Source organism: Chiloscyllium plagiosum, chromosome 14 (genome assembly GCF_004010195.1).
Source record: "Chiloscyllium plagiosum isolate BGI_BamShark_2017 chromosome 14, ASM401019v2, whole genome shotgun sequence".
NCBI lineage: Eukaryota > Metazoa > Chordata > Chondrichthyes > Orectolobiformes > Hemiscylliidae > Chiloscyllium > Chiloscyllium plagiosum.
The window spans coordinates 8467417-8483981 of record NC_057723.1 but is presented as its reverse complement, the minus strand read 5'-3'; the positions used below and the strand labels follow the sequence as shown (position 1 = coordinate 8483981).

The 16565-nt window shown below is 44.5% G+C and overlaps 1 protein-coding gene across 2 annotated transcripts in view; it reads left to right on the top strand.

Moving 5' to 3' along the window:
• The first annotated feature begins 2219 nt into the window (after positions 1-2219).
• Positions 2220-16565, top strand: part of cdx1b (caudal type homeobox 1 b) — a 56626-nt gene continuing 42280 nt past the window's right edge. Inside the window, exon 1 of one of the 2 annotated variants that reach the window (XM_043703112.1) lies at positions 2220-2804. In XM_043703112.1, coding sequence (XP_043559047.1) covers positions 2372-2804 — 433 coding nt within the window. In that variant the 5' untranslated portion in view covers positions 2220-2371. The remainder of the gene's footprint in view (positions 2805-16565) is intronic. The other variant, XM_043703111.1, reaches the window with a different exon arrangement.

Sequence of the window (16565 nt, the reverse complement as noted above, 5' to 3'; positions counted from 1 at the left end):
AAAGAGGCTGTTGGTGGCACGCTTCATCTCGAGCAGTGAGTTGGCATGAATTTACAATCTACTGCGGATAGCAACACACCATGCATCTGGCTCACTTCCAGTTCTTCTTTCCCACTCAAGCTTCTCCATAGCCTCGACACTGCTTATCAGAGTATTACCTTCAATACTGAAAATAACTGCACAGATGCCGATATCCTGTAACCAAGTCGCTCTTTATTTATGTGAGTGTAGTACACTGGTTTTGGCCAGCCAGTTTGGAGTCAGTCCCTGGAGTGAGGAGATTCTGAATTTCCTGTTTATTTATTTATTTATTTTTTCTTCTTTTGTGGAAGACACAAAGTGCACGAATCTTTATTCAATTTCCACCACCAGGAAGATAGGAAAACACCCGGGTGGCCAGTGACAAACACTGCCCTTCACATCAAAGGGCAGTGCTGTGTGATCAAAACAGTGAAGGGGAGGGTAGGGACTAAATCAAAAATTTCCTGTTTATATCTATTGCTCAGGGCTCCCTGATTGGCCCAAGCTAACAACCCCAATCAAGTATCTCATAGTCAATAAGATTGACCTGGTTCCAATCACTACAAATATTAACAACCCTCCGAGAACTGTGGGTCTCTCCAATTTTAACCTCTGAAAGATGAAGGCATGGCAAATTATTGATGAAGCAACTAGAATAGTGGAAGTATAATGGACCAAAATTAAAGGAATACAGAAACCGTGGAGGATTGTGGGGCTTGAGATGGTTATGAGGATGCAGAGGGAGAAGAACAGGGAGGGATTTGAAAAGAGGGATGAAATTATGGCATCGATGGAGTGGGGGTCAATGTAGATCAGTGGTGCACTAATGAGAATTAGGATATTGCCAGCAGAGGCACAATTTAAGGAGAGTGAGACTGAACAGGAGAACATTGGAATGGTCAGTTTCCAAAGACTAAAAGCACTCACAGTCCAGAATGGGTCTGATTGAGACTGGCTCAACTGTGAAGAGGATCTATAAGTCTGCAAAGGATCATTGAGAGGTGGAAAGGTGAGCAAAATATTGTCAGTTAGTGTATGGATGTAGGCAAATGTGAGGTTGCTTATTTGGCAGGAAGATTAAAAAAGCAGAGTATTTAAATGGAGAGACGTTCATCCACAGTGCAGAGAGACACAGGTGGACTTTTAGTAGGGGACACATTTTCAAAATGGGCAACCTCCAATTTAAGACAGAGATGAGGAGGAAGTTGTTCTCTTAGAGGTTCAGCAATTCTCCATGCCCAGAAACCACAGAAGCCGTGTCATTGAATATAAACAAAGTTAAAAATCACACAGCACCAGGTTATAGTCAAACAGGTTTAATTGGAAGTACTGGCTTTTGGAGCATCGCTCCTTCATCAGATGGTTGTGGAGTGGCGCTCTGAAAGCTAGTGCTTCCAACTAAACCTGTTGGACTCTCACCTGGTGTTGTGCGATTTTTAACTTTGTACATCCCAGTCCAATACCGGCATCTCCAAATCATAGAACATAAACAAGGCTTCAGTAAATGAGATTTTTCATTGACAAGGAAGTCAATCATTATATTGGACAGACAGGAAGGTGGAGTTAAGGCCACATCAGAAGTCACAAGACAGCAAGTTATAATCCAACAAGTTCATTGAAATCAGAGCGCTGCTCCTTTATCACCTGATGAAGGGGTAATGCTCTAAAAGCTTATGAATTTCAAATAAACCTGTTGGACCACAACCTGGTGTCATGTGACTTCCAACTCTGCCCACCCCAGTCCAACATCGGCACCTCGACATCAAGGTCACAACAGATCAGTAATGATCGTATTGAATGGTGCAGCAGGTTAGAGGGGCAGAATGGCTGACATCTGCCCCTACTTTTATGTTCTGGATATTCTAACTGAATATGTAAGATTTGGGATGTAAAGTGAATCTGTAGCAACAGAATCCTTTGAGGAAAGTTCTCAATAAACTTGTTAAATTGTTGCCTAATCTGTCTCCATTTTTCTGAACCTGGTGTTTTCTTTATCTCAATCCTATCACCCAGCACTAGTAGCAAGGGACGAGGGGGAATGAGGAGAATATCCCTCCTCCTTAACCTTTGTTACTCTGTTTGAAGTTGTAATCTCTGGGAGTGAGAAAAAAATTCTTTCAATGCAAATGAGCAAAGACAGAGAGCCAGGCTGTGACGTCAGGGTGGGTTTTAAGTAAGAGATGGTTAATGAGAAACCATGCATGTGTTTGCGTGTGTGTTTGTGTGTGTGTGTGTACGCGTGTGTGAGTGTGTGTGTCAGGGAGGAGTGTTACGAACTGTGAGCGAGAACCAAAACTGCCCTTTCCAGGCTTGTGGAGATTCAGCATGTTCCTGGCTGGACACAGCCAACATGTATGTCAGTTACCTCCTGGATAAGGAAAGTAGCATGTATCCGAATTCGGTGAGGCACCCTAGCTTGAATCTAAGCCCCCAGAACTTTGCACCCCCTCCTCCCCCTCCTCAGTACTCCGACTTTGCCGGTTATCACCACCATGTCTCTGGGATCAGCACGGACTCGCACCACCCTCAGCCTGCCGGCACCTGGAGCTCCCCTTATGTGCCACCCCGGGACGAATGGCACAGCTATGGAGCAGGTGCCCCCGCTGTCACCACCTCGCCGGGGCAGCTGGCGTTCGGCCCCTCCGACTTCACCCCCGTGCAGCCCCAGGGTGGGGCTGGCCTGCTGCCTTCCATGAGCACCATGGTCCCCCAGCTCTCCCCCAGCTCCCCGAGGCGGAATCCTTACGACTGGATGAGGCGCAATCTCCAGCCCAACCCCCAAGGTAAGATGGGTGTAGGGGGGGAGTGGGGGTGGGCGCTCAGTGGGTTCGGTCTGGGTGTGTGCGTGTGCATGTGTGTTTTGTATGTGTGTGTGTTTCAGAGAGAGAAGGAGAGAGAGAGACAGACAGACAGAGCTTTAACCCTGGGGGAAAGAGAAAGAACCCGATCTGATTTACAGTCCTTTAAAATGCCCTGTGATGGTGTTGCGGTATTGAAGGTGCTACGTAAATGCAGGCCATTGTTGTTGCTGTGGCCCCGCTGTGTTGCACAGTCACAATCGCTGGCAGGCAGGTAGCTCTTTGCCGTTGAAGCTGGGCAGTGCGGAGAGAGTTCGAAGCTGCTGTCCCCTTAGCCCGATAGTGGATTTCTGTCCTGGGGACACGTGTAGGGCAGAGCTGACAAGTTGGAGAATTGCAGCACCCGGGTTAAAAAGAGGCCGCCGAGGGTGTCGGAGCTGGGGCTAGTGGAAGGTGCAGTTGGAGCAGGGAGTGCTGATTTTTTTTTGAGGGCAACGATCATGTTTCCCCAAGGAACGGGAGGCTTCCTCGATCGTTGGGCTGAGCAGAAGTTTGAAAGAGGTCAAGGTGGGGAAGAGGCCAAACACAGGTTTGAAAATGAAAGACCGTTAGAAAGGAAGGGATCGATTAGATGTGAGGATTTGGATTGTAATTGATCAGGTGGCTGCCTTTGGCCTTCCTCCTAATTTCTTCTTTGAAGCTGTAAAATGCCTCGTCTTACACCTTCACTCTAACCATGTGGGCTAGGAGTTTTACCCCACATGCTCTTACCCAAACCCAGTCCGTCACAGACCCAAAGGTCCTCAGTTCAATCCCTCTGTTCTCCTCTTCTGTTTCCAACCATTTTAACTTCAAATGTGCAGTCACTAATTGGTGACTGTTCTCACTTTCACTGCTCACTCTTAAAATCCACGAGACCATGCGACCATAAGACACAAGAGCAGAAATTAGGCCATTCAACCCATCCAGTCTGCTCCACCATTCAATCACAGATGATTAGTTTCTCAACCCCATTCTCTCTCTTTCTCCCCGTAACCCTTGATCCCCTTGACAATCAAGAACCTATCTATCTCAGTCTTAAATATACTCAGTGACCTGGCCTCCACAGCCGTCTGTGGCAGTGAGTTCCATCGATTCCCCACTCTCTGGCTGAAGAAGTTTCTCCTTATCTCCATTCTAAAATCCTACATGACCAACTTTCACAAGACAGAACAAAATAAGAAAGGGCCCTCCAAAATGATATAAAATTATAATCTGTTGCACAGATAATCAGTTTAGATCAGGAATTGACTGGTCATCGCTTCTAGTGGCAGTTATATATTAGAAAGTAACGCAGAGGTTAAACTGTCACTCCTTTAGGTGCAAAGCTAGTAAGTGAGACAGTGATGGCAGATTCTGAACCAAACACAGAGAATGCTGGGAGAAACTCAGCAGGTCTGGCAGCATCTGTGGAGAGAGAAACAGCGTTAACATTTCGAGTCTGGTATGACTCTTCAACAGAACTACTCTTTGACTTTATGTCATAGTCTCAGTCATAGAGTCATACAGCACGGCCATTCGGCCCAACCAGTCCATGCCGACCATAATCCAAACGAAGCTAGTCCCACCTGTCTACACTTGGCCCATGTCCCTCCAAGCATTCCTTATTCAGGTACTGATCCAGATCATGCACTTTTAAATGTTGTAACTCATTCGTGACCTTGCAAAACAGAGGTGAAAAGTGGGAAGAATAATGGAGCTGGGAATGAAAACACTCTATCGATTCACCCTCGCCTGCGCAGGTCAGGAGTCAGGGAGTTAGGGAGTTAGGGAATTATGGAGTTAGTTTGGTTGGGGAGTTTCAGTCAGGGCAAGAAAGCATTTGAAACTCCTGAATGCTCGGCAGTGATGGAGAGAGCTCCAGAGAGTCTGCGGAAATTTAGGCTCACTAATTGTGAACGTATTGCAATTTTTATTCGACAAAATTGACGCTGCAACTGAGAACGAAGGGTAACAGAGAGGAGGAAAAGTCTGTGGTTGTTACAGGCATTTCACATCCACCCCCACACCACCCCCCTCTCCCCCAAACCCCCTCCAATATGACAAAGCATTTTTCAGCCAATTAGATATCTTTTGAAGTATAGAGACTGTAGCAATATGGGAAATGCGGCAGTAACTTTGTGCACAGCAAGATTCAAGGAGCAGGAGAATCGACGTTTCAGGAATCCTGAAGAAGGGCTTATGCCCGAAACGTCGATTCTCCTGCTCCTTGGATGCTGCCTGACCTGCTGTGCTTTTCCAGCAACACATTTTTCAGCTCTGATCTCTAGCAGCTGCAGTCCTCACTTTCTCCTCCACACAACAAGATTCCACAAGCAGCAAAGTGGTAATAACCAGATGATCTGTTATTTTCAAGATGTTGGTCGAGGCATAGATATTCTACAGGGTGCTGGGGACAACTCCCTTGCTTTTAGAATCATAGAGTCATACAGCACAGAAAACGACCCTTCGGTCCAACCAGTCCATGCCGAACATAATCCCAAACTAAACTAGTCCCATCTACCAGCTCCTTGCCCATATCCCTCCAAATCTTTCACATTCATGTACTTGCTAAGTCTTTTAAATGTTGTAAATGTGCCCGGATCCATCACTTCCTCAGGACGTTCATTCCATACCCAAACTACCCTCTGTGTAAAAAATTTGCCCCTTGTGTCTTTTTAAAATCTCTCTCCTTTCATCTTTAAAATGTGCCAAGATTAGAGTGGTGCTGGAAAAGCACAGCAGGTTAGGCAGCATCCGAGGAGCAGCAAAAGCCATTCAGCAGGAATGTGCCCCCTAGTCATGAAATCTCCCACCCGAGGGAAAAGACAGCTACCATTAACTCTATTCTATTCCTCACAATTTTATAAATGTCTTGCTTGATCTCCTACATTCCAACTGGCTGGGTCACACCTTACTGGCTCAGTGGTTAGCATTGTTGCCTCACAGAGCCAGGGTCCCAGGTTCGATTCCAGCCGTGGGCGACTATCTGTGTGGCGTTTGCATGTTCTCCCCGTGCCTGCGTGGGTTTCCTCCGGGTGCTCTGGTTTCCTCTCACATTCCAAAGATGTGCAGGTTAGGTGAATTGGCCATGAGAAATTTTCCATTGTTGTTTAGGTGCATTAGTCAGAGGGGGGTGGGTTACTCTTTGGAGGGTTGGTGTGGACTTGTTGGGCCGAAGGGCCTGTTTGCACACTGTAGGGAATCTAATCTAATCATCAAAAGATGACACACTGCAATCATGATACACTCCCTCAGTACTGTGTTGGAGAGTTAGCCTTGATTTCTGTGCTCAAGACCTGGACTTGAACCAAGGGCCAAACAGCACAGAAATAGGCCATTCAGCCCAACCAGTTCATGCTAATGTTTAGCTTCTACCCACCTCTCTTCAGTGCACTCTTCTATCCCATTTCTATTTCTCTGTTCATTTGGTTACCTCTTAAGTGCACTGACACTATTTAGCTCAACTACGCTGGTGAATCAAGTTCCACTGTATCATCAGTTCTGGGTACATGCTTTCTCCTTCCTCACGGTTAGATGTAGTCATGAATTTCTCTGCTCTCTTCTTACAGAGAACTTATTACACTGTCATCTTCAGTTTCAACACTGCTCAAAGCATTGAACCTATTGCCCTGACTGTGCAGGGAAATCAGACTCAAGCACGTAACTCATGTTGAAGAGCTAGCAGCAACCTGGCCTCGATGAACTGATTGGCCTTCCTCAACAGTGCATATTTCTACATCCAACAGAATCTAAGGCATTGCAAAACCTAAATCAAAAATAGAACAAAAGATTTAGCAGGGAAGAAATTATGAATTGATGATTGAGTGTTAAAACTGACATCTTTGTTTTCCGTCTGGTCTTACTCTTCTCTCATTTGGTCTTGCAATCCTCTGAGAGGGTGGCACGGTGGCTCAGTGGTTTATCACTGCTGCCTCATAGCACCAGGGATTTGGGTTCAATTCCACCCTCAGGTGACTGTGTACATATCTCCCTGTATCTGTGTGGTTTTCATCTGGGTGTTCTAGTTTCTTCCCGGAGTCCAAAATGAGCAGGTTAAGGTGGATTGACCATGCTAAATTGCCCCATAGTGTCCAGGGTTAGCCTTTGGAAATGTAGGGGGAATGGGTCAGGGTGGGATGCTCTTCAGAGGGTTGGCATGGGCTGAATGGCTTGCTTCCACACAGTAGGGATTCTATGATGATCCCCACATTTCTCCAATTCTCGCTCCTTGCCCTGATGAGGTAACGTTTTCCACCTCGGGACGTTTCACTGTGTTTAAAGTTTCGGTTGTTCCAGTGCGGTTGATTTTGAATAAAATTAAGCTCACACAACTAAGGAATGTGAAGAGCTCAGAGTTTGACTGTTTGGTGATTGGACTGAATAGCTTTTTGCATGTTCAGTAGGTGGTTTAGTGAGTAAACTCTTTGTGCTGCAAGCAAGATGTCCCCAACACAGCTATGTGTTTTGAAGAAGAAAAAAATGTGTATTTCTTTACATTCCATCTTCGCAGCAACCGTTGACATCACTTTGTTAAGGCTTCTTCTTAAACACAAAGCCTCATAAAAGGCTTGAGAAATGTTCTTGACTTATCTCTAGAATTTACTGGCCGCCGCACTTGCCTTTGAGTTTTGGAGCAGATTATGTACTTGCCATCCTGTGACTCTCAAACATAACTTTCCCCGAGCCCCACTTCTCCAGCAACGGGCTCCCACAGTCTCAACATCTTTAAAGTAGTGGCTTGCGTTTTACAAAACATAGCTCAATTAACTGAGCAGCAGTACACAATTTCCATTTAACAATTATACTGTAACACTGTAAAATGCACCAAGGTGCTTCAGAGAGGAAATTGTCAAATAAATTTGACTCCGAGTCACATGAGGTTCTCTTAGGAGAAGGGACGGAAAGGTTTTCATCAAAAGTATCTTAAAGAAGGAGAGGGAGATGGAGAGATGTTGTGGAAGGGAATTTTAGGGCCCAGGCAGCTGAACATTGAAATGGCATGCAACAGAATGCAGGGAGCTTGGAGTACTGTTGGGCTGGAGGATATTACAGAGTTGGGGAGTACGGGAAAAGGCTATGAATAGATATTTTAAAATGAAGGCACTGCTGGGTAGTATAGATCTCTGAGCACAAGCCGTGATGAGTGAGCAGGACTTGGCATGTGTAATTTAATGCCAGCAGTGGTGTGGATGAGCTGAATTTGTGGGTGGTGGAGAGTGGGAAGCTGGTCAGGATTTTCTCACCGTGGTCGAGTCTGGAAGTACTCATTGGAATATAGAAGAGTGAGAGGTGACCTTATTGACACATACAAGATTCTTAGGGGACTAGACAGGTTGATTGCAGAAACGTTGTTTCCCCTTGAGCGAGTTTAGGACCAGAAGGAATGATATCAGAATAAAGACTTGTGGATTTAAGACAGAGATGAGGAGGAATTTATTCTCTCAGAGGGTAGTGAATCTGTGGAATTCTTTACTGTCGAGGCTGGGCCCATTAATTATATTCAAGGCTGAGATGGAAAGACTTTTAATCAGGAAGAGAGTCAAAGGTTATTGGGGAAAGGGCAGGAAAGTGGACTTGAGGATTGTCAGATCAGCCAAGATCTCAGTAAATGACAGGGCACACTCAGTGGGTTGAATGACCTATTCTGCTTTTATGTCTTATGGTCTTAGGTGTAAAGAAATCTCAATGGGTGTTTGAGGCAGCAGTGGGGAATAATTCATACAAAGTGAGTACTGCAGATGCTGGAGCTGAGTCGAGAATGGGTGCTGGAGCAGCACAGCATTAGGCAGCAGGAAAATTGACATTTCAGGCAAATTTATGCGACTCCATCTGATGTTAGAATTAGGTTTATTGTCATCCGTACTCAAATGAGCACTGTGAAAGGTTTACAGGTCACGGCGCCATCTTAGCTAGGTACAGATTCCTAACACTTAGGGATTAAAAATTGGAAAAATAAAGGAATCAAAAGTACAGCAATACAGATCATACGAATTAATTAGAAAAATAAGGAAATAATAAATTCAGAATAACAGTCCTTCCGACACAGTCCATGCTGGCACCTGGTCTATCGATCGTGTTGGGTCTTTACTCCAGACCGTGCTGGGCTTCACCTTGAGTCCGTGAGACCGCTTTGGAATAACCTCGAGGTATGTGTGTAAGTCCACGCTGTGGCCATGCTGGGCCTGACATTCTGAATTAATTGAGCTTTTCACATGACATATCATACCTGTTTTATCAATAACTGTAAAAGTAGGATCTGTGTTGCATTTGATTTGAATGTCCGAAAGCGATAAGCGTCGGGAGAGGTTGAGTGTTTGTGCTTGTCTGAACTGAGGCCACATTGAGAAACTGAGCGCAAACTTGGCAGAACCGAATACAGTGCTTTGGACGGAACCAGGTTCCCTCTGAAAACATAGTGATTTAATTTTCTTTTTGAACCGACAATGATTGACCAGGTCACATTCAGGAGAATTGTTGGGCTGAAATTTTAATCATTTCCAGTGGTTGCAACAGAGTCCGGCATTCCAGAGCTTCCAGGCACAGGATAGCTTGGCGGTTTCCGAGCACAGTCCCTCCTCTGAGCCACTTTCCGGAAGCTGAACTCAGTGTTGCTTTCCCCAGCCGATTATAGGGATTGTGGAGGCCTCTGTTTGCACTGCCTGGAATTTTCCAGTGAGCAGACAGTGGCTAAAGTGTGACATTCAATGGTGTTACCATCACTGAGTCTCCCATTATCAATATCCAGGAGCATCAGAAGACCATTTGGCCCCTCGAATGTGCTTCACCATTTGGAATGCTTTTCTCTTCATCTTGGTCTTAGCAGGGAGGCCCCTATTTTTAAACTGTGCTCCCGAGTTCTAGTTACTCCCACAGGGGAAACATCCTCTCAGCATTTCATCCAACTCCTCGCCTCCCTACTCCTATAGTCTACAGGAAACATCCTCTCAGCATTTCATCCAACTCCTCGCCTCCCTACTCCTATAGTCTATAGGTCTCTAAAACCCAAGCTTAGGGTCCCTGCTCCTTGCTTCATGGCATATTGTCTTCTGTACTTTTCAGTTAATAGAACCTGGACCATCTAGATGCCATACATTTTGCAACTTTGTACCCACTGCTCAGGTTTATAGAGACTTAAAATTGGCAGCTTGCAATTGCGTTAAAATTTTATCAGTAACGCAGTCTCTTATGGGTGAGGTGGTGTGGTGAATTTCAGGTTAAACCACCACAAGATACTTCTCTAATGAGAGAGCAGCCCTATGTCCCTCTGGGATATTGTCAAATGTACTTTTTACAATTTGAAGGGCCATAACATGTCGGGCAAGTAATATTCATATCACACAAATGCCAGGCTATGACCATCTGCAGTAAGAGGCAATCTATCCACTGTCCCTTGACATTCAATGGTGTCACTGAATCTCCCACTATCAACATCCTGGAGGTTTCCAAGGAGCATAAACTCATCTGGACTTGCCACATACACACAGTGGCTACAAGAGGAGGTTAGAGGTTAGGAATACTGCAATGAGTAAAACACCTCCTGACTCCACAAAGCTTATCCATTAACTACAACGTACAAGTCAGCTGTGTGTTGGAATACTCCTCATTTGTCTGGATGGGTGCAACTCCAATAGCACTCAAGAGGTTTGACACCATCCAGGACAATGCAGCCTGCTTGATTGGCACTATATCTACGAGTATCCATTCTCTCTACTGACACTCAGTAGCAGCAGTGTGTACTATCTACAAGATGCACTGCAGAAATTCACCAAAGGTCCTTTGACAGCACCTTCCAAACCCACAATCCATCTAGAAGGACAAGGGCAGTAGATACATGGGAAGACTACCATCTGCAAGTTCTCCTCCAAGCCACTCGCCAACCTGATTTGGAAATATATTGCCGTTCCCTCACTGTCACTGGGTTAAAATCATGGAATTCCCTCCCTTAGGGCATTGTGGATCTACTTATAGCACAAGGACTGCTGTGGTTCAAGAAGGCAGTTCGCCACCACTTTCTCAAGGGACGGGCAATAAATGCTGGCCCAGCCAGCGATGCCCAGGTCCCATGAGTGAATTTATATTTAAAAAATAAAATGGTCACTCATAATTCCAGGAGGAAATTCAGGAAAAATTTCTTTTTACCATTAATACACCTTCTCCCACAAGCATACACAAAACAGGGCAGCAGTAAATTTTAAACATATTCTGTATATTCCTGAAATGTGTTTTGATGAAGCAACAGAGCTATACAGTATTTACAGACATTTTATATTTTTAATTTCTAAATTTATTTGTTTAAAAGATGGCTGCCACAGGAAAGAACTGCAGGTTCAGTGACTGTTTTGTAAATTCCTACATAAGGACAATGGAATGTTGCATCTGTGCAGTGTCAGGGAAGTGTCAAACAGGGAGAGATTTCACAAGAGGAGATCATGAGGAGCACGAGTATCCCTTTATTTAGCAAAACACCACCTCTTGAAGACATAGTTAAAAAATCACACAACACCAGGTTATAGTCAAACAGGCTTAATTGGAAGCACTAACTTTTGGAACGCTGCTCCTTCATTGTGTCCTCCACAACCACCTGATGAAGGAGCGATGCTCCAAAAGTTAGTGCTTCCAATTAAACCTGTTTGACTATAACCTGGTGTTGTGTGATTTTTAACTTTGTACAGCCCAGTCCAACACTGGCATCTCCAAGTCTTGAAGACATGCATGTCTTATCTACTGTGAATATACAAAAAGGAGTTAAAAATGACTGCAGCACCAGTCCTGTCTGTGTTATTGGCCAGACATCATATTGTGTGGATACCAGTGCTGTGAAGGTCACTATTTTCAGAAACAGTCATTTCAAATGTCCTTGCACTAATTCAAGCACTGCCCAAAGGGATCAGAACAATAGGATTTCTGCCAACTTGAAAACCCACGAATCTCAAAATTGACTGTTCAACTGACAATGTCAAGGGCAATTGTGCCACATCTTCTCTGATCTTCATGAACAATTTAAAGACTGATCCATATATCTTTTTTAACATTTATCTTTTTGGACTCACTTCCATTGTTTTGGACTCACTTCCAGCGTTCCCTCTAATTCTTTTTTCCTTCTGCGCAGATCTCTGAGGTCTGTGCATGGCAGCGCCTTTGGAACAGGAGGTCAATGCTGCGATCCTCATTGGAATGATGATTATTATGCGTGGAACATCCGAGCCAGAGGCACCATTGCTCACCTCCTATTCCTAGCTCCTGGTATCTGTGTTGCATGACTATTTCTTCTTCTGTTTCGTCATGAGGAAACTCACTGTCTTTGCACAAGCCTGGTTAAATTGTCTCCTTTTAAAAAAAAATGAGTTCATTCAGATGAGAGAGAAATGTACCCACAAGGGAAGGAACCTTTTATATATTGACCTTGTTGTGACCAACCAAAGCAGTGCATTAACAAAGAAATGGAGCAAGTTCATTCTTCCTCACCTGAGTGTTTAGCAATTGGAAGCATCCTATCTGGAATCAAAACAAATTGGAGAACCTCACCCAGAGGCTGATTATAACAAAGGGCAAAACACAAGAAAATCTGTAAGAGCTGGCTTTCTGCTTAGAGGATGCTAGGTAGCAAGTCTTCCCTTGTTATCTCCTCCTGTTACATTTCTTTCACTCTGAAGTTTCCCTAACACTAAACATGTGTGACATTCCCATGGGTCCCACACAGGACCTTGTCAGCCAGCAACTGAATCCACATTTGCAGACTTTATTTGTCTATGGCAGTTCTCTTCTAAACAAAAAAAACACATCTTGAAATTAAACGTTAAATAATGCATTGTGGTTATGAGCCAGAGTCCTAACATGGACTAGTTGGGCTGAATGGACTATTTCTATCTTGTACCTCGCGTAACATGCCCAGTCCTTCATATCACTTTCTACAAACTGTGTAGAAAATCACGGAGGTAGGATTGTCAGTGCACACTAGACACAATAAAATCACGAGGGTATCGTCAATTAAATAATCGCGGAGTATTGTGTATGCTAGAAATTTGAAATAAAAACAGAAAAGTCGTTCTAAATAAGGTGGATGGCTGGTGTCTTTTCCCTAGGGTGGAGGAATTCAAGACTAGGGGATATAATTTTAAGGCAAGAGGAGAAAGATTTCAAAAAGCCACAAAGGGCAATTTTTATACACAGAGAGTGGCTCTTGTATGGGATGAACTTCCAAAGGAAGTTTTGATTAAATTAGATTACCTACAGTGTGGAAACAGGCCTTTCAACCCAACAAGTCCACACCGAGCCTCCGAAGAACAACCTGCCCAGACCCATTCCCCTACATTTAACCCTGGGCGGCACAGTGGCACAGTGGTTAGCACTACTGCCTCACAGCCCTAGAGACCCGGGTTCAATTCCTGCCTCAGGCAGGCACGTTCTCCCCGTGTCTGCATGGGTTTCCTCCGGGTGCTCCAGTTTCCTCCCACAGTCCAAAGATGTGTAGGTCAGGTGAATTGGCCATGCGAAATTGCCCGTAGTGTTAGATAAGAGGTAAATGTAGGGGAATGGGTGGGTTGCGCTTCGGTGGGGCGGTGTGGATGTGTTGGGCCGAAGGGCCTGTTTCCACACTGTAAGTAATCTCATCTAATCTAATGCACCTAACACTATGGGCAATTTAGCATGGCCAAAATTCACCTGACCTGCACATCTTTGTGACTGGGGAGGAAACTGGAGCACCTGGAGAAAACCCATGCAGACATGGGGAGAATGTGCCAAACCCACACAGACAGTGGGAATTGAACCGGGATCCCTCTCACTGTGAGGCAGCTGTGCTAACGACTGAGCTACCGTGCTGCCCCGTTGAGGATGCAGGCACAGTTATAATGTTTAAAAAACATTTGGATAAGTACATGAATAAGAAATGTTTGGAGGGATAAGGGCCAAGCGTAGGCAGGTGGGACTAGTTTATTTAGGGATTAGGGTTGGCATGGACTGGTTGGACTGAAGGTTCTGTTACTCTGCTCTATGACTTTAGCGTTCTCTGAAGAGCTGTAAATATTAACACGATTAGTAGCTTCGTATTCAGAGAAACAAAGTTGACATTTCAAGTCAAACATGTGTCTTCTTCAGAAGAGAATAATCATTGAATTTTGCAGCACAGAAGGAAGCCATTTGGCCCACTGTACTTGTGCCAGCTCTTTGAAAGCACTCTCTATTAGATCTGCTCTTCCTGCTGTCTCCAATAGCCTTTGCAGATAGGGGTAGGGTTAGGTTAGGGTTAGGATAAGGGTAAGGGTTGGGGTAAGGGTTAGGGTCAATGTGATGTTGAATTTGTGCAAGGCACTTGTTAGACCTCAGCTGGAGTATTGTGTACAGTTCTGGACACCACATTATAGGAAGGATGTGAGTGCATTGAAGAAAGAGAGCAGAAGCAATTTACAGGAATGGTTTCAGGAATGAGAAACTTCAGTGATGATGTTAGATTGAAGGAGTTGAGACTGTTCTGAGAGAGAATGGCCGAGAGGAGGTTTGACTGAGTTTTCAAAATCATGTGCACATTGGATAAAGTAGATGGGAATGAACAAACCTGTTCCCAGTCATAAAAGGAACAAGAATAAAAGGGCATAGTTTTCAAGTGATGTGCAAATCTGCAAGGATAAAGTGAGAAAAGCATTATCAGTCAGTGAATCATTTGGGTCTGGAATGTACTGCCTGGAAATATGGTGGACGGAGTTTCAATTGAAGAATTCAAGAGAGCATTGGATGATTATTTCGATAGAAATGATTTGGAGATGCTGGTGTTGGACAGGGGTGTGCAAAGTTAAAAATCACACACCAAGTTATAGTCCAACAGGTTTAATTGAAAGCACTAGCTTTTGGAGCACCGCTTTGTGTCACAACCACCTGATGAAGGAGCGGTGCTCCGAAAGCTAGTGCTTCCAATTAAACCTGTTGGACTATAAGCTGGTGTTGTTGAGTTTTAACTTAAATAGAAATAATGTGCAAAGGCACGGGGAAAATCAGGAGATTGATATTAGGAAATAATGCCCATTTGAAGTGCTAGTGCAGGTGTTAAGGGACCGAATTACCTCTTTCTGTATTGTGACAAACCTATGATTCTGTAGGGTCTGATATTGTGATCCTGATGTCCAAGTAATATGCTAACAGGTCCATGTTGATAGGGGGGTGGAGAGGGATAGTGATGGAGATGGAACTCCCTGCAGTGTTTGAACACAACTGCATTGTAATCTTTGACAACAAGAAAGTCAATGCACTTAAAATGTGGAGGTGGAGATGTAAACTGGGGTAACATTGAATAACAGGAGAGGCTGTTCTCTAGCTGTTGAGTCAGTTTGGGTTTTAGATTCAATGGAGCTTCATTGCAGGCTGTCCCTGTCCTTTGATCTGCCTCTGCAGAGCTTTCTGTTTCTCTTGGTGCTTGTCAAACACTGTTTTTACATTTCTGTCCCCTCCCTGCAAATGCACATCAAAGGAGTTTTCTTGTTCAAAAAATAGAGGCACAATAAGTACCATCTGCTCTTGTTTTCTTAAAATTGTCTTCTATTTAGCAATGGAAGGTCAGGGGTCAAAGTTCATCCCCTCAGTCCTGTCACACCTTCTATGCGTGTTTCCGTGTGAGTATGCACGCATACTTTGTGCCTGTGTGAGAATGTCTATCTGTGTGTGTGACTGTGAGTGCACTTGGTGTGTGTGTATATTTTCTGAATATTTGAGTGACTCTCTGTGGTTTTATGGGAGTATGAGTTTATGTTTATGTGCGGGCACATATCCTGCAGTTATTCCAATACACACCAGTTAATCCTTATGTTAAATACTCTCTCTTTGAATAGCCACATTTGGCTACATGCAATAAAGACAAGGTAGACCTGGGGATGAAATACCACCCAGTGCCTGTTATAATGAGACTCAAGCACCATGGACTCTGAGCCTCAAACAGGATGGAGACTAATAGTTTTAATTTATTGGATCTATCTTGTATTTGATGTTGGCAACAGATTTTATTGCCCTGATTTTATTGCCTCTTGCTCTGTTGAACTTTCATCTCTTGTCTAAGTTATATGACTCTCTGCTACACACCGTCCCTTCTCAAAGCAACCTGTGTCTCCATCGAGTCTTACTTACCTCCTTTTCTAACTCGCAGGAACTCTCCAATGCCCCCTCATTATTGTCCCTCTGGGGTTTATACCCATTGGGTAAATTTTAATAGTTTTAGATTAGATTAGATTAGATTACAGTGTGGAAACAGGCCCTTCGGCCCAACAAGTCCACACCGACCCGCCGAAGCGAAACCCACCCATACCCCTACATTTACCCATTACCTAACACTACGGGCAATTTAGTATGGCCAATTCACCTTCCTCCCACAGTCCAAAGATGTGCAGGGTCAGGTGACTTTCCAACCTCTTATCCTCTCCATCATCAAGACTGCCTTTTTCAGAAATTGCTGGAAAAACTCAGCTTGTAATGTTATCAACTCCTGCCTCAGCTCATCTGCTGCTAAACCCCTGATCAATGTCTTTTGTTTCCTGTCATCTCAACTTTTCCAATCTTCTCCTGAATGAGTCCCATCTTCTATCACTGCCCCCAAATATGAGCTTGTCCAAACCTCTGCTGACCCCTTCCTAATGGCTACTAAGTCCCACTCAGCCAAGACCCCCACCTCTCCAAACCCCCATCTCTCCACCCCCCCCCAAACACCCCCCCACCCTCCCCCCCATCTCTCACTACTCACCAGCC